The sequence below is a fragment of the Podarcis vaucheri genome (genome assembly GCF_965113315.1).
Source record: "Podarcis vaucheri genome assembly, chromosome: 1".
Classification (NCBI taxonomy): Eukaryota; Metazoa; Chordata; class Lepidosauria; order Squamata; family Lacertidae; genus Podarcis; species Podarcis vaucheri.
Window position 1 is genome coordinate 115,526,166 of NC_138759.1, and position 24,434 is coordinate 115,550,599.

The 24,434-nt window shown below is 47.2% G+C and overlaps 1 protein-coding gene across 2 annotated transcripts in view; it reads left to right on the forward strand.

The window, feature by feature from the left end:
* The first annotated feature begins 4,570 nt into the window (after positions 1-4,570).
* FRZB (frizzled related protein) overlaps positions 4,571-24,434 on the forward strand; it is a 33,897-nt gene continuing 14,033 nt past the window's right edge. Inside the window, exons 1-2 of one of the 2 annotated variants that reach the window (XM_082201128.1) lie at positions 4,571-5,823; positions 16,973-17,020. In XM_082201128.1, the coding sequence (XP_082057254.1) occupies positions 5,355-5,823; positions 16,973-17,020 (517 nt within the window). In that variant the 5' untranslated portion in view covers positions 4,571-5,354. The remainder of the gene's footprint in view (positions 5,824-16,972; positions 17,021-24,434) is intronic. The other variant, XM_082201129.1, reaches the window with a different exon arrangement.

A 24,434-nucleotide genomic window follows, 5' to 3' on the forward strand; every position in this document is an offset into this window, starting at 1 on the left:
AACTGCTGAGGTGTTAGCCAGAGTACAAATTTTCACTGTCCCTAAGCTGTGTTGACTCTGCCCTGCTAGTAGAAAGCACTTACTGTGGGGCTAAGGTAAACAGATTGGTTAAGTATACACGAGGAGCTGATCTACATGGTGAAAAGAGCCATTTAACCACAATTTAGAAGCCAATATACTTTTTTCCCCTTTTTTTTAAGGCTGAGGAATTTCATCTGGTGTAGGTGCAACTCCAGAGTAAGTTTTAAGGACATAACCATATACCAGGAATGGAGAACCTTTTCCAGCCAACGTTCTCCCATGGGCAATGCTTTGAGGGCCAAATGCAATTTTTTTATTGTGGGGCCACAGGCAAAAGTTGGGGAAACAAGGGATCTAAGTCTTACCTTTATACAGTAGACCACACATTCCAGACGTGCAAAGTTTGGAAGTTTGCAAACACACTCACCTGCACCTACCTCTGTCTCCACTTTGTTGGGGCATACGCACACCTAACTGAGGTGTCCATGCATGGTGGTGGAAGGACGTGGAAGGCAGGACCTAATCATTGATGGTGGTTGTAGATCAGACACAACAACAACAACAACAACAACAACAACAACAACAACAACATATTATTTATACCCTGCTCATCTGGCTGGGTTTCCCCAGCCACTCTGGGTGGCTCCCAACAAAGTATTAAAAACATCATAAAACATAAAACATGAAATTAAACTTCCCTAAATAGGGCTGCCTTCAGATGTCTTCTAAAAGTCAGATAGAGATAGTTGTTTAATTCATTGACATCTGATGGGAGGGTGTTCCACAGGGTGGGCACCACTACCAAGAAGGCCCTCTGCCTGGTTCCCTGTAACCTCACTTCTCACAGTGAGAGAACCACCAGAAGGCCCTCGGCACTGGACCTCAGTGTCCGGGCAGAACGATGGGGGTGGAGACGCTCCTTCAGGTATACTGGGCTGCGGCCATTAGGGCTTTTAAGGTCAGCACCAACACTTAATTGTGCTCAGAAACATACTGGGAGCCAGTGTAAGTCTTTCAGGACCGGTGTTATATGGGCTCGGCGGCCACTCCCAGTCACCAATCTAGTTGCCACATTCTGGATTAATTGTAGTTTCTGGATCACCTTCAAAGGTAGCCCCACATAGAGCACATCACAGTAGTCCAAGTGGGAGATAACTAGGTATCTCACATCTGCTCTATGGCCATTCCCTTTATATTCAGACATGTAAAAACACTTTGTAAATATGGCAACACTGTTACTGCATTGCAAAGCAGAAAAGCTTTACTAGCTAACATCCAGAGCCTGATAAAAATCCTGGAGCAACCATGAACTTGATGGCAGTGAACTTGCATCTCCTCAAAAACAACCTTGGATAATATCAATCTATAATATGCCCATCTGATTTGCTGTTGATGTGGGATGGGATGGCTGTTTGGTTTTCGCACGCGCGCACACACAAAATCAACAGATGTTTGTGGAAGTTGAATCCCAGTAAAACATTCTCTTCGGAGCTGTGATTTAAACATTCCTGCCAAGTGTCAGCCTGGGGTGAGTTTTTACAACCATTTGTATTAGCAGATCTGTAATGGATTCGCAGACAGATTTCTTGCAGTCCTGTCTTCCTCCCACTTGCCATAAGTTCTCTGCAAAACCCACGGTAAGTCTCTAATTGGAAACCAGGTTTGCAGTTTGAGTCTTGGCCGATAGAGAGGTGGACTACAGAAAGCAACACAGAAAGCTTGTGAAGGGAAGATGAAGCCAATCTCATCCCTTCAAAACAAGACTGAAAAATACCAGATCCAGGCCCAGTATAAGCATGCCACCCCTGGGTCAAACTACTGACACTTGCTCAAAGATATTCCCACCATGCACTGGTGTGACACCACATGGGGGCATTATGGGAAATTTCAATAGCAGCTTCCACACCCTGTTGTCCTGTGCTGTTCGGAGCACCGGTGTTGTCTGCTCCCTCTAAGAAATCTGACAAAGACTCACCTGCAAAAGGTGGGAGGGGGAAGGGGAACACACACCAAAGCTTATTTTACCAAGGGTCTTTGCAAACTGAAAGCTAGCCATGATTAGATCAGCTAGGTCCATTTAAAGCAATATAATAACTCCCTCAACGTAAAGCGTCTTTAAGGCTCCTGAAATCTGTGGGCTTGAATGCTGCTTCACTCTCTGATTTACCGTATATAAAATGGTTTCAGAATGTGTAAATGATAGGGCTGGCGCTTTTTTTAGTTGATTAAGAAGTGAAATTAATCACTCAAAAAAACATTCTGATCAGCTAAAGAAGTGCTTTGGATTAATTGGGACATACATTTTAAAAACAGTTATTATTAATATTTTTTAAAATATTAGCACATAGTAAAAACTATGGATTGCAAGTACCATCCATGAGGAGTCCTCCTTGTTTCTCACACAGGAGATTCTTGATATGCCTCTTCAAAGATGGTTCTTGACGCAGTGCATACCTGAGTCTTCTCTTAAAAAACAACAGTATGCCTTAAACAACAACAAAAACCTTGTCTTATTTGTGCCCAAATTTATGCAATTTAATATATGAATGGCACAGTAATTTAATTCAATATATTAAAGGCCACATCTGCACCAAACTTTTAAAGAACTGTTGTGCTACTTTAACACCCATGTCATGGGAATTGTAGGAGAGCCCTATTCCCCTTAACAGAGCTACAGTTTTCGGAATGGCTTAACACTCAGTCTTGTGAACTCTGGGAATTGTAGCTCTGACACGGGAAGAGGGGATCTCCTTCCTAACTGTGCTCTTTAACAAGCTACAGCCCCCTTGATGCTTTGGGGGAAGCCATGACTGTTAAAGTGGTGTAACAGAGCTTTCAATGTAGGGTGCAGCTTAATTTTCCTTGTCCCTGTTAATGATCTTCCCCACCAGCAGTCATGGGCGTAGCCAGGATTTATTTTAGTGGGGTGGCTGGTTTTATGTTGGGGGAGAGAACTGAGTTACCTGCAATGCAAATAGTCAGTTTTTTTAAGTATTTTTATTTATTCCGGTTCCAGTTCATCAATATCAGGCCTGGAACTGGAAGAATAAAGAAATTATTTCCTTGAATCAGTGCATTGATAATTTGTTGTTGTTGTTTAGTCGTTTAGTCGTGTCCAACTCTTCATGACCCCATGGACCAGAGCACACCAGGCACTCCTGCCTTCCATTGCCTCCCGCAGTTTGGTCAGACTCATGTTTGTAGCTTCAAGAACACTGTCCAACCATCTCATCCTCTGTCGTCCCCTTCTCCTTGTGCCCTCCATTTCCCCCAACATCAGGGTCTTTTCCAGGGAGTCTTCTCTTCTCATGAGGTGGCCAAAGTATTGGAGCCTCAGCTTCACGAGCTGTCCTTCCAGTGAGCGGATTGATAATATGATAACATAATAAAGAATGTATGGGTTAGGATATTTTTAATATATATTCTTATATATTTCCCCCCTTTACACACTCTTTGTATCACTTTATAATTGAAAATTTCGCAATAAAATATCAATAACAAAACGTATTTTTATTTATTTACTTGATTTAGGGGGGCAGCTGCCCGCCCCTGCTATGCCCATGCCAGCAGCTAGGAACTCTTCTTGCACATCTCAAGGGAAGCAGAACTATCTACATTTTTCTATCTATCCATCCTTCCATCCCCTTCTAACTTTTCCCTGCAAGTCAAATCAATGCGCACTGTGTATTATCGTGGGCGCTTTGGGAAAGACGCGGCAGAGGGAGAGCAGAGGGTATCAGTTTCCTCTGGGCCGGATCAGCTGGGAGAGAAAGAACCGGCAGAAAACAAAGGCATATTTTAAGGGGAGAGAGAGCAAAGGTGATTTCCTGTTATGTTGTCTCTCCCGGAGAGTTCTGCCGCCCTCCGATGAATAGTTTCAAACTGCTCCCCCAACCGCTCCGCCTCGGGTGTGTGTGTGTGTGTGTGTGTGTGTGTGTGTGTGTGTGTGTGTGTGTATCTCTGCCATGGAGCGGGACACTGGTGCCCCTCTAGGTCATTGCATTCTCTGCCATGCCCTGAAAAGGAGATTAGCTGGAAGCTGGAAAGAGGGCTGGGGGTGGGCTGGGGTGAATTGCTGCTGGTGAGCGAAGATCTGCTTTCTATTTTCTCCCCTAGATTAAATGCATCTGGATCCACGTGGAAAGAGCTTCCTTTGGCCACTGCGGAGCAAGTTTTCCCAGAGATATTTATGGGGGTGGGGTGGGGGGTGGAAAAGCGGGGATACAGCCAGGACAATGAAAAGCCTCTTTTCTTGCAGAGAGGGCAGCTGCGGCAGACTTAAGCCAGAAAGAGAGAAAGAGAGAGCTCCCTTTATTTCAGTTGCTGGAGAAAGAAAACAGAAAGTTCAAACAGGATTGTTTAAGCAGAGATGGAGATCAACACCTCGCCGTCGTTGTTTTTCATTAGGGATATTTATGGGGAAAGGAAAGCGCGCGCGAGCACGCGCTGCTGCTTTTTAAAGTAAAAAAATGGTTTTTGGAAATCCAGCCTGTTCTCTGCCCCCCCCCCCCGCCTTTTAGATTTATGCTCCTTCGACGGCGTGGGTGTCCCGTCCGCCACCTCGGAGACCCAATCCCTTCACAAGGATCACCTTTATTTTATTTTCTGGCAGCCGGAGGCAGAAACGAGAAAGCGGCAGATGGGAGAGGAGCGCGCGCCTGCAACTTTCCAAGGGGATAAGCAGAAGAGCCAGGGGTGGGAGACGACAAACAGTGACTTATAACTGATGGGAGCGGATGCGAGCCTCAGGTCATGCAGTTCCTCGCTCCTTCTCGTCTTCCACCCCCCAACAACCTCTTTCCTCCCTTGCAAAGGAACAGAGAGGCGGCGGAGAGGGGTGGGACCAGGAGCGCGCGGCGCAGAAAGAGGAGGAGCCGGGGCTCCTTGGCTAGGAGGTGGAAAGTGAAAAAGGGGGCTGATTCCACCAGCCGCACACAAGCGAAGCCGGTCTCGCCTGTGCAGCCAGCAGCCCGAGCCGAGATCGACCAGCAGCGCGATTTCTCTCTCCTCCAAAACTTTTTCTTGGGCGACGTCTCCAAGTCCCTCGGCGCGCCTCTCCAAAGTCGCCTTCCTTCCCGATGTAGAGAAGAGGAGCGCCCACCCCTTGTACCAGCCAGTTCCCTCCGATTTCCACACCCCCCCCTACCTCAACCCGGACTTTTCCAAGAGGGGTCGACCTGGTCCCCGAGAGAGAGAAGGGGGCGGACCCCGGAGGAGTCCCTCCGCCGCGCGGGGTCAGGAAGGAGAGCTCTCTCGGCGGCGCGAGGGTCTTGCCCCGGAGGGGGGCGCCGCCGCGGACGTCTCCGCCGTCGGGCTCCTCCTCAGCGAGGGCGATGGTGGCGCTGCTGCTGCCGCCGCCCGCCTTGCTGGCCGCCCTGGGCGGGCTGTTGGCGAGCTGGGCGCCGCCGCCGGCCGCGGGCGCGTCGTGCGAGCCTGTGCGCATCCCGCTGTGCAAGTCGTTGCCCTGGAACATGACCAAGATGCCCAACCACCTGCACCACAGCACGCAGGCCAACGCCATCCTGGCCATGGAGCAGTTCGAGGGCTTGCTGGGCATCCACTGCAGCGCCGACCTGCTCTTCTTCCTGTGCGCCATGTACGCGCCCATCTGCACCATCGACTTCCAGCACGAGCCCATCAAGCCCTGCAAATCCGTCTGCGAGAGGGCCCGCGCCGGCTGCGAGCCCGTCCTCGTCAAGTACGGCCACGCGTGGCCCGAGAGCCTGGCCTGCGAAGAGCTGCCCGTCTACGACCGAGGCGTCTGCATCTCCCCGGAGGCCATCGTCACGGCCGAGGGATCCGGTGAGTGACGCGCCCGACGCCACTGCCATTTCCGCCCCGCCGGCCTGACCTCCCCCCCCCATCCACCCCACCTCCCAGAACACACTCACACACACTTCCAAGACGCCCCCATGATCTCTGCCCCCTACCTTAAACTCTGGCACTCCCTTCCCCAGCAACTCCCATCAGAGGCGCCCTCCAACTCCTATCAGCCCCAACCAGCGTGGCCAGTGGTCCAGGAGGATGGGAGTTGGCATTCCAGCACGAATCTGGAAGAGAAACAGGATCCCTTGTGCTGCATGATCCTGCAGCAGATCTTGAAGTTTCTGAAGCCCCCTAATCCTCTCCTAGGATCATCTAACCAATACCGCCTTGAGTATTGTGGAATAGAAAGGCAGTATACAAATTAAAAGTGATGATGATGATGATACGCTCAAGTTTTTCTGGGTCCACACCTGGGCAGAAGCTTGTCTTACTGCATCCTTCCAGCATCCACTATTTGCATATTTCCCCCTCTCCACTTAGCCATCACTCTCCTTCATTCAAAGTAAGCCAGGCCAATCCTTCCAGTTTCCATGTCCACTTACCCAAAATTTAAACAGCTTGTTGCGCAATTCCAACAACAAAAAATCTCAGTGAGGCCTGCTAACCTTGCCCATTTCAGATTTCTCCCTCCCCTTTCAGTAATCCAATTTGATCCCAGAACACTCAAGCCAAAAGCACTGTGGAATCAGCCATCTTTCCTCATCTGCTCCCCCAGTGCTCTTGATCTTCTTCTGGTCCCCTGGAATGTGTAGCTTCCTGTTCTGAGATGGCTGCATCATAGATGTCCACCTCCTGTTTATAACCATTGCTGCTCACCTTACCTGATTTTGGCAAACCACAGCTCTCAATATTTCTGAAACCCTCCGGCTTTCATCACCTGAGACAGTCCTTGCTCATACTGTTCCATACTCATTCCCCCTCTGCATCTGTGCTGGTGGGGCACTGCCCCACCAACCTTTCAGCCTGCCTCACCCAGCCTGCACCTTCCTGCTGGCAGGGTAGTGGCCCTGGTTGTCAGATTCCCTTCCTCCTTAATCTCAGTGTTGCCCTTGTAGAACTCAGCAGGGAGGAGGATGGGGACAGTTGACTCTGGTGCCATCTACTGTTAGGTTCCCAGCCTTTGGCCTACTACTCCCTATGGGCACCAGCCAACAACACAGCCTCTCTGGTTTCAAATGATTACCGTATTTCTCGCTCTATAAGACGCACCAGACCACAAGACGCACCTAGTTTTTGGAGGAGCAAAACAAGAAAAAAAATATTCTGAATCTCAGAAGCCAGAACAGCAAGAGGGATCTCTGCGCAGTGAAAGCAGCAATCCCTCTTGCTGTTCTGGCTTCTGGGATAGCTGCGCAGCCTGCATTCACTCCATAAGACGCACACACATTTCCCCTTACTTTTTAGGAGGGAAAAAGTGAGTCTTATAGAGCAAAAAATACGGTAAGAAGTCAGCCATCCTCCTTTAGTTCCTCACGTTCTCTCCTTCCATCTGTGTTATCACCGAAGGTTGTTATTCAGGGATGTCACTTATTCGTTCCAAAGGTTGAAAGTTTGCTTCTTTAAGCAGTTGATTTGTTCAATTTTGAAAGAGGTGGTTTACAAAAGGTGATTAAAAACAACACGTCCAGCAAAAGACGTTTAAAACCCCAGCTGTTGCTTTAAAACAGTATTGCAAACATCACACCAATACAGTTCACCTGTTCCTAAAACCTATCAGCCTCTCCCCAAAGCCTTGAGTGAAAAGAAGTGTCTATAGATGCTGCCGGAAACTGAGTTAATGCAGGCAACAACCACGCCTCCAGGGGGCGGGGAATTCACAGGTAGAAGGAAACAGGGCCATCACAAAGAAGGCCCTGCCCTCGTGTCTCCATGCAATGGGCTTCTGCTGTTGGTGGGGCCAGGAGCAGGCCTCCCCAGCGAATCTCAAATCCTGGGCCAGCACGGGCAAATCTTTTCAGGAGTGGGGTTTCCATTATATTCTGTGGAAAGAACTTTTGGGGTTAGATCAAGGGGCCATATAGCACAGCATCAATCATGAACTAAATCTCTCTTATAAAAGCCCTCCTGCATAGGGAATGCACTCTAACTAACCCCTTGATCATTTTCACTACCCTTTCCCACACATTTTCCAGCTCTAGATGTCCTGTCTAATACTACCAGTATATAGCCAGACAAATCGATGTCCCTCAGAATAAAGAACACCTAGCAGTCTTCATCACTTGTAGTCAATGTTCAGTCTCATTCCTTTTGATGCCCATACATTCCTTGTACTTTCTCTCTAGGATCGAGTTGACAGAAATCACATGGCAAAATTGTTCTTAGACTGACTCACTTCAGACCACATCATGGGGATCATATAACTGAATGCCCTCTTATAGTGAACAGCAAACAATTTCCCTTCGTATAGAATACTAGATGCCAAGGGGAGAAAGTGCTAGATTTTTCATTGTGCAGGTTTTTCTATGTGGGGGTTTGTTCTACGTCAGGCATAGGAAATTGGATCTGGCTGGTGGGCAAGATCCTGACACGTCCCCCCCCCATCTTTGGGCCACTTTTTACATATGGCCCGGGCTGCCTATCTGTCAGTCACCTGGCTTTACCATGACATTAGATCAGGCATAGGCAAACTCAGCCCTCCAGATATTTTGAGACTACAATTCCCATCATCCCTGACCATTGGTCCTGTTAGCTAGGGATGATGGGAGTTGTAGTCCCAAAACATCTGGAGGGCCGAGTTTGCCTATGCCTGCATTAGATTAAGACAGAGGGTTTCAACCTTTTTGAGCCCATGGCGCTTTGAGCAACTACTTTCTTTCTCTGGCACCCCTGTGGGGCTCAGGAGCCCAGTTACGTCAGCTCTTGCCTGCAGAACCAGCAGCTCCTCACCCCTCTTTGAACACCCTCCCTTGCGGAGCATTCCCTCAGGCTCCTCTCCTCTCCTTAAGAGTCCTCTGGGCAGCTGCTACCACTGTCCCTGGTCTCTGAGCTGCCGCCTCACCCCAAAGAGAGGTGCCTCCTCATGCCAAGGGGCCTGGGAAGATGATGCCCCCCAGCCTTAGTGGCCTGATGGAAAAAGAAGCATGAGAGGGCATCAGAGGAGGGAGGGAAGGAAAGAAAGAGGGACAGAGGCCAGTGTTGCCCACAGCACCCCTGACCATCACTCAAGGCACCCCAGGGTGCCATTGCACACCGGTTGAAAACCACTGGATTAAGTGTTTCTTTTTGCAGCCCACCTTGAATGCAAGACCCACTACAGAGGAAGATCCCTGTAGCTGGACCCAGCAGCTGCTGGTCAGCTGATGGCAACGCCTGCTTTTCACAGCAACCGGTTCCATTTAGCACCAAGTTTAAAAGGAAAAGTTTGGAGCACACTCTGAGGCTCCCAGTTGCTTCTTTGCAGCCATTGCCTTTTACCTGCTCCACAACTGACAACACATGTGATTTGGGGGGGGGGGAACAGACTCCTGGGCCAAATTCGATATTCCCTTATCTTTGCTTTACATTGTGGGGGATCCTTAACAAATGTGACTCTCTAGCCCTCTTCAGGAGTTTTTATTTCTGATCAGGGAATTCCTCGTGTTGTCTTGGTGGGGTCCTTGCTGTCCTCCAGGAGTTTGAGACATGGGAAGCCTCCTCTGCTCCTGGAGGTGTCGCAAGTGCTGCAGAACTTGCAGAAATCAGGGTTTTGCACCATGTGGTGAGTCTACATGGGTAGAAGCAGACTCCTCACTTCTAGTGGTGGACCTTCAACTCACAGTGGTGGCAGAGCTGGGGGTTGGAGCTGATGGGCTCATTCCTGCACCAGCCCCACCACACATGTCTAAAATTCCCAGATTACAAGAATTCCCAAAGACTGCTTCTGTTTGCAGGTTGAAGTGGTTGCACCCAAGAAGTCACAGCACTTCCATATCTTGTCACGTTCTGTTCCCAGCTCGCCCCTTCCTGCTGTTTTCTCTAGTCTCAAATCCTTTCCTAAACTCAGGAAATCATTGAGGATCTAAGCTCACAGACTGTTAAGGTAAAGGTAAAGGTACCCCTGCCCATACGGGCCAGTCTTACCAGACTCTAGGGTTGTGCGCTCATCTCACTCTATAGGCTGAGAGCCAGCGCTGTCCGCAGACACTTCTGGGTCATGTGGCCAGCGTGACAAGCTGCATCTGGCGAGCCAGTGCAGCACACGGAACGCCGTTTACCTTTCCGCTGGTAAGCGGTACCTATTTATCTACTTGCACTTGGGGGTGCTTTTGAACTGCTAGGTTGGCAGGTGCTGGGACTGAACGACGGGAGCACACCCTGCCGCGGGGATTCGAACCGCCGACCATGCGATCGGCAAGTCCTAGGCGCTGAGGTTTTACCCACAGCACCACCCGCGTCCATCTCAGACTGTTAGATAGACTCAAAACAGAATGTCTATGGAATCCAAAGGTGGCTTTTCATCACCAATTATTAACCTACTGCTTAGAGGGCTGAAACGGATGTTAACTATAAATACATATAATGCTCCCCAGAAGCCTTTTCGAACCCCGCCAGGGGCAAAACAAACAAACAAAAAACAGTTGGGGGAGGGGTAATTTGAAACAGAAATATGGTGAGGGCATGCAGGAAGGGGTTAAGTACTCTCCCTCCCCCCTTGTGATTTCTCTGCTTCTCACCATTCCAAGCAGGACTGATTGTAAAGAAAAAGAAAAGGTGGCTGGGGTTGAATTGTGCAAGTTTCATGCAACATCTTGTTTGACCCTTGAGCTAATGGTGGCAAAATCCTAGAATAGTTTATTTTTGTTAGCGTCTCAATGGCATGAAACCCCATCCCCTTTTTATACATTGTGGGAAGGAGAGACCTGTAGCCTTACTTCAGGGGGAAATAATAATAATAATAATAATAATAATAATAATAATAATAATAATAATAATTAATTTTATTAAAGACCAGTGCTGGAAACGGGGAAGTAATTTGCAGAATTAAGCAAAGAAACAAAACAGGGAAAATGGTGTTGTTGTTTTAAAAAGGTCAAACATTGCTATAGGGGAGAGGAGTAAGTGCTATTTTGTGGAACAAGGAGTTGTGCTGCTTATAAGAAATTGCGCTATGAGTACTATCAAACAAGTAGGCATCAAATAAACCTATGCAACCTCTCCTGCTGAGAGCCAGTATGGTGAAATGGTTAGAGTGTCAGATTAGGACTGCTCAACCATGTGGTGTCCATGGACCAATCACTATCTGTCAGCTATCTTCTTACAGGGTTGTTGTGATTCTAAAAGGGGCACTGTGCTGAGCTCCTTGGAAAAATAGCTTGATAGGAATTCAACAATTAAGTAAAGTAAAACCTAGTATTGCCATTGATGTGCTAGCTGAGAGGGAAGTCCTGTTGGATTTCTAGGGGAAATCACGTAAATTTCCTGTAACCAAAGTGCTAAACTCAAGGATGTATCTGCGCAGTTAATTTGGGGAGCAAATCACCTGGGAAGGTTCTAATCTCCATCCTCCCACAACTGCTGCATAAATCGAGATGACTTTATTTCCCACTAGCACAATGTGGCTCAGGGCAGAAGCCCCGTGAGTTGCACTGTGAAGACCCAGAGTCAGGATTGTCCCAAAGGAAGGAAACGTCTTCTTCATGCAACCCAGTCTCACTTTTCTGTATAACTTCCTGCACTTGGTGGCTGTGATGTTGATGCCGCAAGAGCAGACATTGACAGGCATGACTGTTGTGTTACTATGGCAGGAACAGTAGCAATGGGATGGGCAAGAATTCTCACTTCCCTCTGATCTCTTGCAGAATTCTCACTTCTCTCACACAGAATTCTCGCTTCCCTCTGATCTCTTGCAGAATGCTCACTTCTCTCACGCAGAATTCTCACTTCCCTCTGATCTCTTGCAGAATGCTCACTTCTCTCACACAGAATTCTCACTTCCCTCTGATCTCTTGCAGAATTCTCACTTCTCTCACGCAGAATTCTCGCTTCCCTCTGATCTCTCACAGCAGAGCAGTCTCCTAAGATCTTGCCATCAGATGCAATTCAATCGGATTAACCATCTTGATGTCCCTCTCTATCAAAGGAATGGCATCCACCCTCTGCTTCCTTGTCTTTTGGTGGTGGCAGCATTGGCATCCTTTGATTTCACTGGCTCTTCCAGCAAAAAGGTTCTCCCTAGATGGTGGAAGGATGGCACCGGAAAAGAAAGCACTGGGATTAAATTACAAAAGTGGGCAATAAAAATTTATGGGGTTGAAGACATGCAGATTAATTTGACCAAGCTTTGTTGTGGCGGAAAGATTATCAACCTTTTTAATTGTCAAAGCAATAATGAGGTCGTATATTTATGATGGTGATTGTCACTGTAAGGCTTTGAGAAATCTGTTGAGTTTTGCAGGATCAGTCCAGTGTATCCGGCCTTTTTCATAGCTAGTAAAGAAGGCTGCTAACTATTTTGGGCCCACCTTCAGATATTCATCTTTTCCATTTTCCAAAGCTGTACATGGTGTTTTGTTTTTGTGTTTTTAAACAGGCTTCTTAATTCAACAGGGATGAGAGATCTTCTGAATCAAGGGGCGGGGGGGGGACCTTCCAGACTGCATGCAGATCTTGCAAATACAGGGCTCTGAAAGGCCCCAGGGACATGTGGAATAGACACATGAAGGCATTTGGGATGAGCACATATAATGTGGGCCTTCATATGGTCAGGTGATGAAAAGGAGCAGCACAGATGGGAAGAGTCAAAAAAAGCAGAAGTTGTGGATGAGGGTTGTCCTTCTACAGCTGGTCCTTTTACAGCTCGTGCCTTCATTGTGATACTTCGTTCTCTGCCCCCTTGAAGTGCAAAATGCCTGTTGGCTCCACGCTAGTTTGCTCTTGCATAGCTTATATCAGGGATAACCAGCTAGGTGTCCTCTGGATGTTGTTCAACACCAATTCATAGCTGTCAACTTTTCCCTTTTCTTGTGAGGAATCCTATTTGGAATAAGGGAATTTCCCTTAATGAAAGGGAAATGTTGACAGCTATGCACCAATTTCCCTGAGCCCCAGCCAACCTGTCTATTGGTTAAAGATGTTTTTAAGTTTTTATTTTATATAAAATCATTTATAAACCTCAAAATCACCAAGTAGCGTGCATGAATACAAACATGGAAACAATAGAACAGAGCCATAAAAACAGCAACAGTCAGAGGGCCACCATGTTTGCTACCCCTGATATCCTGCCGTGTTGGATTCAGACCCATTTAAAACATCAGTCATTGCTGATTTGTCAAAACGTCCACCGTTTCTCTGCTTTTGGCTCAGGAGAGCAGCTTTACTTGGTCCCCATCTCCCTCCTCAGTCTAATTCCAACTCCTCCTTCTCTCTTTGCCTTGTACTTTGACATCTGCTCTTCAAGCTCCAGCCATTCTAAACCTAACTCCCCGGGTCTGTCTGTAGACAGAGTACAGACTGTTGTTGCAGCTGTCTTGGGCTGATACCTGCTGGGAAGGTTTCAGCGCAAGTGGTTTTGAGTGCCCAAGCAAGGAGGGAGCTAGTGAATGTCTCATATTGAGGTTTTTGCAAACATCTTCCTCCCGTCATGTGGAGATGCTTCCCAGTGCTCCTGAAAAACAAGATCTGCACTGAAACCAGCCTTGGCAGAGCCTGCAGCCATTTAAGAGCAGTCGCATTCAAAAGCGCAGAGAAGTCGTTTTCTGTCAAATTGCCCCAAAGTTACCTATTACGAAGGACCAGAAGGAGCACAATAGTTTCATTGAATGATTCCAGCCTGAAATCCATGAAGACTTTCTTTCACTGAATGGGAACATGATGACATTCTAAATTCTGATTAAAAAAATTAAACAAACACGCCAGCCACTATGTAGAAGTCATCTCTCTCTCTCTCTCTGTCTCCCACTCCACCCACTTTCCCCCAAGGAATATAATTCTGCCTTCTAAAAGTAGAATAAAACATTTCTATTCTAGTTAGTTGCTAATTTGGATCTGGTTTCTGGAGTTGAGAATGTTGTCTGCACAGAGTAACCAGGGGTGTAAAGGTGAAAGGTAAAGGTATAGGACCCCAGATGGTTAAGTCCAGCCAAAGGGGACTATGGGGTGCGGTGCTCATTTCGCTTTCAGACTAAGGGAGCTGGCGTTTGTCCACAGACAGCTTTCTGGGTCATGTGGCCAGCATGACTAAACTGCTTCTGGTGCAACGGGACACCGTGACAGAAACCAGAGTGCACGGAAACGCCGTTTACCTTCCCGCCACAGCAGTACCTAATTATCTACTTGCACTGGCGTGCTTTTGAACTGCTACATTGGCAGGAGCTGGGACAAAGCAATGGGAGCTCACTCCATCATGGGGATTTGAACCGCCAACCTTCTGATCGGCAAGCCCAAGAGGCTCAGTGGTTTAGACCACAGTGACACCCGCATTCCACTTGAGATGTAGGCTGAAGTGCCTAGAGGAAGGAGATCAGTGTATAAGCATTTTTGGCCACAAATCCTGGTCAGCCTGATGGGCACATCCGATGTATCATTCAGCATTGGCAGAATCTGGGAGAGCAGTGTGTGATGCCAGATGAGGCCACAGTCCCAGGGGCTCATTACATGAGTCTGGCATTTACCGCTACATTATGAGGTAAAGGACTGGAGGAAGAAAAATAATAATCATACAGCTTACATTGGTTAGGGGCCACCATATCGTTGGTTCATGAGTTTCCTGAGGAGGGCACAGCTCAGCGTCATGGCGCATGTTTTGTGTGCAAAAAGGCCCTTGGTTCAAACCCTGCCAGCCCCAGCTGGGGCTGGGCAAGACCTGAAACCCTTGAGCAGGGGCATAGCGTGGGGAGGGCCAGGGGGGGCCATAGCCTTGGGTGCTCGATTTTTAGGGGGCACAAGCTAGGTGCCCCTATACAGGGATCTCTGTTCCACCCTGCCTGTTCCAAGTCTCTGGGCCCCAGAGCCTGGCCTAGCCTCACCGCCCCGTCTCCAGCTCCCTCGCTGAATGACCGCCCATTGGGGATGGGGGGGGGGATTCACCTACCAAGAGCCACATTGGCCAGCTGGACTCCTCCCTGTGTGGGTGGGTGGGCCAGCAGGCTGTGCAGCACAGCCCCACTGGGCTCCAGTGGGTGAGGGCTGGGCTGGAGCACAGGCTCCCCGAACGCTCAGCGCCCCACATGAGTGCACCCGGCAGTGTTGACGGCGAGGACTGGGCTAGCAGATGCTCAAACAGGATGCAGTGCTGCTGCCCTTGAGAGCCACTTGAGACTTCTGAATCCGGTGATGCTTTTGTTTTTCTCTCTACTTTTTTCTTTTCTCATGCTCAGTCTTTACTAATGTAGCAGTTAATGCTCTGGCTGCTGATTCCGAGTTTTAGGCAAAGTGCAATATACACGCATACGCATGTTCAAGCAGCCTCATTGCTTGGGAATTCTACGAAAAATCAGTGCATTTTTGAAAAGTCAGGGGCAGATTTAAGGGAGCATGACCCGTTCGGTCACACTGGGTGCAGAGCTTTGGGGGCACCACAACTATGATGTGGAATGGAAGGCGGGAGGCAAGGGGGCATCACTTAAATTTGAGACCCCAAGGTCCGCCACTGGAAAAGTTCAGTCAATTCTTTTCTTTCAATTGTATCCAATTGTATCCAAGCTTAGATGGAAACTTGCTCCTTGATCTCAGGAACCAGTGTACACATTTGGGTGATGAGCTCTTTAGGTGTCCAAATGCATAGTGAACAAACAACTTTCCAAAACATCTAGGGCAAAATTCAACTAACAAGTCCATCAGCCGAAGTCCTGTGCAAGGACCTCTGCTTGCACAATTGGGTTTCCCCCCTCTCAACCCTTTGTGCCCCCACAAATGGCTCGGGGGAGTTCAGGAGAACCCCTAGAATAGTGCATGGGGGAGAGTAGAGGAGGGGTTGTTCTTGCTGGCAATTTGAAATTCTTGTCCTGATAGAATGATTGCCATTGCACAATACTGAATTCCTCCCTTAGTAGATATAATAGTAAAAATATATATCTATATCTCACATGCTGAAACACTGTAAACAGTGGCTGCATTGTAAATGTGGAATACATTAAGTAGCATACTTTTCCCTAAGCAGAATACTTCCTGAAATACTTTAGGGAAAAAATTGAAATGTGGCATTGTGTCTTTTACCCATTTATATCAGATAATCTGCAACAAGTTAACGATTTTGTTACGTGCAGCTTCAACATCTAATTCACTGACCAACAGACAGTGCAACAAAAGCTTTATTTGATTAACTGGTGTGCAATTTTAATCGTAAATGAACATTTCAACTAATAGGGTAGCAAAGTTTGTTTTTGGGTCTATTTTGGTTCTGATGTACTGTTGTCATAGGGAAGGAAACTGAAAATATCAAGAATGGTCCTTTCTTCTAGCAATGAGAGGAAACCTTTGACTAATTGTGCTGCACACGGCAACTTAGACTTTAGGATCTCAAAGAAGACGCTTGTATTTTTGTGATATGCAGATATATTTAAACTTACTTGATGGGGTGATTTGCCATTTAAATGAAAGTTGATTAATGAACATGTTTTAGCTGGCTGATAGCCCTAGGTTGGTTGGTTTTGAATACTGTTTTGTGATTTTTGGTCGCTGGTGTTGAGAGCCAAAGCTCACCTGTGTAAATTCCGAAATAAACAGGCCCTGGTCACCTGCTTCCAAAAAGGAGTAGACAGACTGCTGGAACTGACCTTACCTACATAAGCATTTCTCCATGTGTGTGGTGGGAGATAGAGGGCATGCTCACCACTGCCATAAGTCACGGATACGTGTTTAAAAACAAATAGGTTTGCTTCAGCTTTTTAACACCTCATCTTTTTCTTGCTTCTGTTAAAAAGAATGGCTCTGCACACAAGCTAGGCTGCCCAGTTGTCAATAGCAGCACCCAAAAGTGTGCTGCCAACTCCATTGGCCACCAGGAGACCTGGCATCATATGCTTGGTCCCTGATTTTAAGCCATTGTCTACATATAGGGAGCCCCCTCCATCCCCCCCACATTAATATAGTCTTCGTTATTTTCTAATATTTAGTGTATTAAAATTGGAGCGTTTTGATGTGGCTGTGTTGACATAATCCAATATTAAAAATACTAACATTTCTTTACATATTTAACAATTCATGCCAGATTTCCCTATGGAGTCTAATAATGGCAACTGTAGAGGCGCCGGCAATGGTGAGTACATTTTATCTAATCATTTCTTCTTTTTCTTATAATATCATAGAATGGTAGAGTTGGGAGCCAGTGTGGTGTAGTGGCTAAGAGCAGTGGACTCGTAATCTGGGGAACTGGGTTCGCTTCCCCGCTCCTCCACATGCAGCTGCTGGGTGATCATGGCTAGTCACACTTCTCTGAAGTCTCTCAGCCCCACTCACCTCACAGAGTGTTTGTTGTGGGGGAGGAAGGGAAAGGAGAATGTTAGCCGCTTTGAGACTCCTTAGAATCATAGAATCATAGAGTTGGAAGAGACCACAAGGGCCATCGAGTCCAGCCCCCTGCCAAGCAGGAAACACTCCCTTAAAGGGAGTGAAAGGCGGGATATCAAGTCCAAACTCCTCCTCCTCCTCCTTGGAAGGGGTCGCAAGGGTCCAACCCCCTGCAATGCAGGAATCTTTTGCCCAATGTGGCACTTGAGATTAAGGGGTCTCATGCTCGACCAATTGAGCTATCAGTCTTGAGAGCAGATATTAACAATGCAGTGATGCAATAGCGTCTTGATGTGTCGCGACAGCGACGTGTTAATGCCATGATGTGTCGTGATCATGTCATGACAGCAACATGATGGCTGGAGGGGTGAGGATGGTCCTTTGATTGTTTCTGCCCACAGAGCCAGACAGGCAACAAGAAAGATATCTGGAGATTGAAGAAAACAGCAAAACTTTAGAGGCGCTGAATGCAAGTGAACTCTATCCTTCATGTGTCAAAGAGCCAGGGCATTAATGAAATGCAGCTGCTGAATGGAGGTTTATGGGTAGTTCTTGCTTTATCAGGGTCCTGCAAATCTGCTGTCCACACGGCTAATCTCCATGTCTCTCCCGACACAAAATCCCTTTCCCCATCAACTTGAGAGCACTCTTGGGGAGTGAGGGTTATTTGTACAGATGTGCAGAAGGACAACTTCCACTTCTGTTCGGTGTAATGTGTGAAAAAGCCTCAATGCGACGTTGAAATGTGGGAGGGAAGACATGGGTGGTGTCCACAAATCATGGCTCTCTGCAGTGGCGTAGCGTGGGGGGTGCAGGGGGGGCCGGCCGCACCTGGCGCAACATCTGGGGGTGAGGGTGCGCAAATCCACGTGTTAGGGGGCGCAAATCCACGAGTTAGGGGGCACAAATTACTTGCCTTGCCCCGGGTGCTGACAACCCACGCTACGCCACTGGCTCTCTGTTCAGTTGAGCCTACATGTGTGCTGTGATACTTTCCCTGGGTGGGACAGTGGAAGTGCTTGATACTGAGTCCATCTTAATCAGTATCTTCTACACCTCTGGAGGCTTGGAGGGCAATAGATGGCAGAGGACTTGCATGGATACAAACAGGCCCCATGGCAATTGATGCACAGATAGTTATTTCTTGCCTGGGATGATGAGCAGTTCCATTATTCCTCACAGAAGTTACGCCTGTGCATCGTTTGCAGATGAAAGCCCTGTGGGACCTCTTAGAGGACCATGGAAGCCCCCTCACCCTGCAGGCCAAGGTGGAGGTCGAATGCAAGTATGAGTTAAAGTTGGGTTCTGCTCAAATTTGGGCTAGGGGTTGCCGTATTAGGATTGCTTAGCATTCAAATACGTACACTATCCTTTACTGAAATGGCATCAGGACTCCCTTGAAAGTTGTATTTTATGCTATGTGCCTTGCCCCATCTAAGAGTAAAATTATACAAATTGCTTTCTGTGATGGAAGTGATGTAAAGAAGCTTTTAAAACCTTGTAGTTGAAGTGTTTTTCCTGAGGTTCATTTTTTAGAAATTAGGTTCTTTCTTGGACAAAGCTGGGTTTTAGCCTGCCTGTGGATCTATTGTAAAGGAGAGTAGTAATAGTATCCAGTATGGGATTCCCTAAAGCTAATCTCCATCGGGCTTTACAGCAAGTTCATCTTGAAATATCGGTGTCTCAAGTTTTTGAAGCCATTCTCTCTCCAGCACCTACCAGAGCTCACCCTCAATTTCCCAGCCAGCAAATCCTCCTCTTATCTTCCCTGTTCCATCATGCCTGAGTGGCTGTGGGCCAAAGTCCAGTGCCCCTTCCCCAAACCAGGATATATTCTACTGTCCTGATTGTATAAAAAACATACAACATTGGAAAATATGGAAACAACGAGGAGAAGGAGGACTGAGATGTGGAAATCCAGACCATGGGGCGCATCAAAAAATCAATAATTATAATTTGGACTATAATTTGGTCTTTTTATTTTAGTTTTTTAATTTAAATTGGAGTATTATGGTTGGATATATTAATTGGATGCTTTTTATTGGAAAATCAATAAAAATGATTAAAAAACAACAACAACCACATTTTATAAAGGTTTTATAAAGTTGGTGGTCCTGTGGCCTTTTGGGGCTGCAACTCAGGCGCTGTGTTTATTCAGTAGTGTGTGGCAGAATGCCCCTCTGCAAAGTGGACGGCCACCTTCCTTTTTGCTCCCGCTATTTCATTGCTTCTTTTTTTGCCTAGCTTACTTTTCTGCCAGCCTGCCCCTTTTTGCAGTGATTTTGGACAAGGTATCCCCCCACATCAAGAGCACTGCAGGGAGAAATGTATAAATCTGTCTTTTACTTAGTTTAGTGGCAGTGCAAAATGCTCCCAGTTCAATCCTTGGCACCTCCAGGTAAATGGATCATAGAGTCACAGAACTGTAGAGTTGGAAGGGACCCCAAGGGCCATCTAGTCCAACCCCCTCCAATGATGGAATCACTGGCCTGGATTCAGCATTGTCTTATCACCAGCAAAAGGGCCATTGTGCTAGCATAAGGGTAAGAATGGGACACGGGTGGCGCTGTGGGTTAAACCACTGAGCCTAGGACTTGCCGATCAGAAGGCTGGCGGTTCGAATCCCCGCGACGGGGTGAGCTCCCGTTGCTTGGTCCCTGCTCCTGCCAACCTAGCAGTTCGAAAGCACGTCAAAGTGCAAATAGATAAATAGGTACTGGTCCGGCGGGAAGGTAAACGGCGTTTCCGTGTACTGCTCTGGTTCGCTGTGCTGCTCTGAGTCATGCTGGCCACATGACCTGGAAGCTGTACGCCGGCTCCCTCGGCCAATAAAGTGAGATGAGCGCCACAACCCCAGAGTCGATCACGACTGGACCTAATGGTCAGGGGTCCCTTTACCGAGGGGTAAGAATAATGGTTGTGCAGTGTGAAATCTGATGCAACCGTTGCACTAGAAGCAGTGGCGTAGCATGGGGGGTGCAGGGGGGCCAGCCACAACATCTGGGGGGCGCGCGCTCGCACTCGCAGCTCTGCCCCTACCTGGCTCACTCACTCTCCCTCACTGCAGTGCTGGCTGTGCGAATCCGATCCGAGCCGCCAGGTCGCCGCCCACTGTGGAGGGGGGGGGATGCCAGGCGTGTGGTGCGGGTTAGGGGGAGCAAATCCATGGGTTAGGGGGCACAAATTACTTGCCTTGCCCCGGGTGCTGACAACCCACGCTACGCCACTGACTAGAAGAAGCTTCTTGTGCCACAGGAAGTACTAGTATTACAGTAATCTATTGCACACTGGCCATGAATGCCATGCTAGTTTCCTGCCCTTCTTTTGCACAATAGAACACAATTAAAAAACTGCATTTAAAAAAACACATGGTAAAGTCTTGGCTTGTTTAATTCCTTGTTTATTTGCAGTTGCGGGGCACGTTACTGCACGATTTTCCCTCGTCGTGAAGTTGTGAAGTAACACATCCTGCACCTGCAAATAAACAAGGTATCAAACAAGCCAAGACTTTACCATGTGTGGTTTTTTTAATGCAGTTTTGAATTGTGCTCTGTAGTGAATACTGCATTTAACTTCCACACAAGCTCAGCTAGTGCCCTGCTCATGTACTTTTACTTAGCGTGACATTGAATGCCTTGGCAGGGCTGGCAAGGGTCTCTGCCGGAGTCATATAACTGTTAATAGTATACAGTAGTGGACCGTCAAGATGGGGGAAGCAGTTCATTTCTTGTTTGTGTTACTTTCTTATACGCTCACCCACAAATCAGTACAGTGGTACCTCAAGTTACATACGCTTCAGGTTATAGACTCCGCTAACCCAGAAATAGTTCTTCAGGTTAAGAACTTTGCTTCAGGATGAGAACAGAAATCGTGCTCCGGCGGTGCGGTGGCAATAGCTAAAGTGGTGCTTCAGGTTAAGAACAGTTTCAGGTTAAGAACGGACCTCCGGAACGAATTAAGTACTTAACCCGAGGTACCACTGTACTGTCCTGTTCCTATGTTAATCTGTCAATTAAAAGAAAAATCTGCATACAAATTCAAAAACATATTTCTAATGCATCTTCTCTCAAACTGTGAAGTATATTTCAATGCTTTTTTAAAATCTGAGAACTGTATTCAGAACAATCGGGAAGGGCAAATTCTGGTGGAGAATCAAGTTCTGACCCACACATTAGGAAGGGGCCAATTTGTATAGGAACTTACAGAAGTTGGAATTCCTCAAGCAACACTCATGGTCAGCACAGTTGTCCCTTGGAAGTCGAACGGAATCTGTTCCGGGAGTCGGTTTGACTTCCAAAACATTTGAAAATCAAATCACGGCTTCTGATTGGCAGCAGAAAGCTCCTGCAGCCAATCAGAAGCCTCACAACCTGTCAGACATCCGGGTTCCAAAAGAACATTTGCAAATTGGAACAATCACTTCCGGGTCTGCGGCGTTCGGGAGCCAAAATGTTCGAGTACCAAGGCATTCGGGATCCAAGGTACGACTCTACTGGGTTAGAGAGATCAATAGCCTGACAGCTTATTTTTATCTGGTTTGGAAGTGAATAAAGATATGCAAGGACACTTGAGGTTAGGGTCAAAGGATGCTTCTGCCTTTTACCGAATCAGACCACTGGTCCACCCAGCTCATTATCATCTGCACCAGGAACAGGAAACCTGTGGCCCTCCAGTTGTTATTGCACGGCAACTCCCATCATCCTTGACATTGAACCATGCTGGCGGAGGCTGATAGGCATCGGAATCCAACAATATCTGGATGACCACAGGTTCCCCAGAACTGGAATTCGCCTGCCATGCAGGGTTTTCATAAGGCACAGATGGGGTACCTGGTGTCCTCCAGACATTCTTGGGACTCCAGCTCCCAACAGCCCCAGACAGCATGGCCAGTGGTGAGGAAGGATGGGAGTTGTAGTCCAACTGCATCTTGAAGGCCCCAGATTCCCCATCCTGGGGATATAAGAATTAACAATAAGAAAAATGTATGTGAAGCACTTTGAGCTATTCTAAGAAGTGGTGTAGGAACACAAGAGTATTATTACTTCTGCGTTTTAAGCACTGCCCTCCAGTGAGGATTAACGAAAAAAAACCCTGGGCTGAGCATTTCAAAAGAAAGTTGGAGGTTCTCTTTGGTGTGTTATTTTCGCTGGTGAATAATGTCTCTGTGCAAAATCTAATCAAGTCAAGTCTCATCCCTGGCAACGTCAGCTGGCAAAACCTTATGTATAAATATTACCCCTCTTCCTTTGGCTAGGAAATGACATTTTTGTCTGTTTCATAAGCCTTTCTTTTTTTTTAAAGAAAGTTGCTTAAAAGATTCTCCAGATTTCTGTTTTTTAAAAATAATATTTTAGATGGGTGTAAATACTTCCATCGCCCGAGTTTTATGCAGCCAAAGAGCCATTATATTCTTAGGAGTATTTATAGTGATCTTTTCCATTCCTGCTCTGCCACTCAGAGGTCCCCTGCTCTCTCACGTGACTCTACCCATCATTCCTTGCTGTACCTTACGCCTAGAGACACTCCCTCCCCGTCCCAAGCACCCCCAGGATGGGGCCTAGCCCCAAACCCATCTTTTCAGTGAAGTTTGGGGTTGACCTTTCAGCTGGTGGTTAAATGGAAGGGCAGTCACAAAGGGTGGAATGCAGCTGCCCCCTTGCCTCTTTCGATTTGAGATACAAATTTTTGAAGATTCATGCGAAAAACACAGTGGGCATTCTTATCCTCTCACTAGTTACAATATTCCCTGATACTCGCTTCCAGTTGGCCATTCTCCCCCCGCCACATTCCTGCAAATATATGTGTGTTTGTTGTGCTTGCTTTTCACATTTAAAAAAATGCATGTATTTCCCACCTTTTCTGAGGCCCTTTGCTTCCTCTCTTCTTCCTTACTTTGACCCATTGCCCCCATTTTCTGCCTTAACACATAGCCCAACTCCTCCTGCCTCCCTTCCTCAGCAATCCTGCTTGCTCCATAGTTTATTCTTTCTTTTCTGCTAGACTTGCTCCTGCCTCCAGCCTTCAGCCACTCTCTACTTCCTCAGGGTCCTTCCTCTTCCCTCTCTTCCCTGCTATTTTCTGGTATAGACCACCAGTTGGCTGACCGGGGGAGATTTGCCTGCTGGGCAGCCTTACCAGCAACCATTTGATAGTCGAAAGTGAAAATTTCTAAGCAGCGAGAGGGAGGCTTTTGGTCCGATGGCTGCCTATGTTACAGAGCCAATCAATCCTTGGTTTCACTTTTCTCCACCGTTGGTATTTGGTCGGAGGCAGTGGCGGACTTTGGGCTTTCAAATTTCAGCCGTGCCCTGTGCGGTGCCAAAATTTGGTGCCCCCTGCCCCTTGCTTTCCATTCTACATCATTGTTTTGGCACCCCAGCAACGCCCTCTTGGCTCAGCCTCCAATACGGGTGAACTGGTCACACTCTTCTAAATCTGCTAAATCAGTTTGGGGGTGGGGGTGGGAGTAGATATTGGGTGACCACCAGTGTAAGTTTTCCCTCTCTGCATGTTTCCTTCCCCTAAACTAGGGATTATAGAACTGTAGAGTCACTTCAGCTCCCTGAAATGCAGGAATATTTATTTATTTGTTATTTGTTTATTATTAAGTTTACATACTGCCCTATACTGGTTCACAGGTATAAAATCACAATATAAAAAACACAAAATACACAATCGAAATAAAAACAGGAACAACCCAATAGCCCCTTGCAAATGGTAAAACAGAATTTAAAACACACACATGCAATATTTGTAATAAAACATATAAAAATAAGCACCCATCAGGTATCATCAAAGAGTAGATTAAAAGATCAATTTAACTGTCTTTCAAATCAAAACATTTTAGCCATCTCCCCCAATTGTAACCATTCATAGAAGCTCTTTGATCTATTAATATGCAGCTGTCCCATAAGGGAATCAAACTTGCAACCTTGGCATCATCAGCACCACACTCTAACCAACTGAGCTATCCAACCCCTTTCTTGTGCTAGTGGTGGGCATGGCCTGAGGCAAATGTAGGCCCAGAAACCAATGTGCCCCATTCCTTTGTAGCAGGCTATGTCAACCCCTCTCATTCCTCCATCCAAGAAAACAAGAAGCATTATCAGAATTCAAGAACACCCTCCAGCCAGGCAAAAAGCCCCAAAGGATGTGTGTGTTTA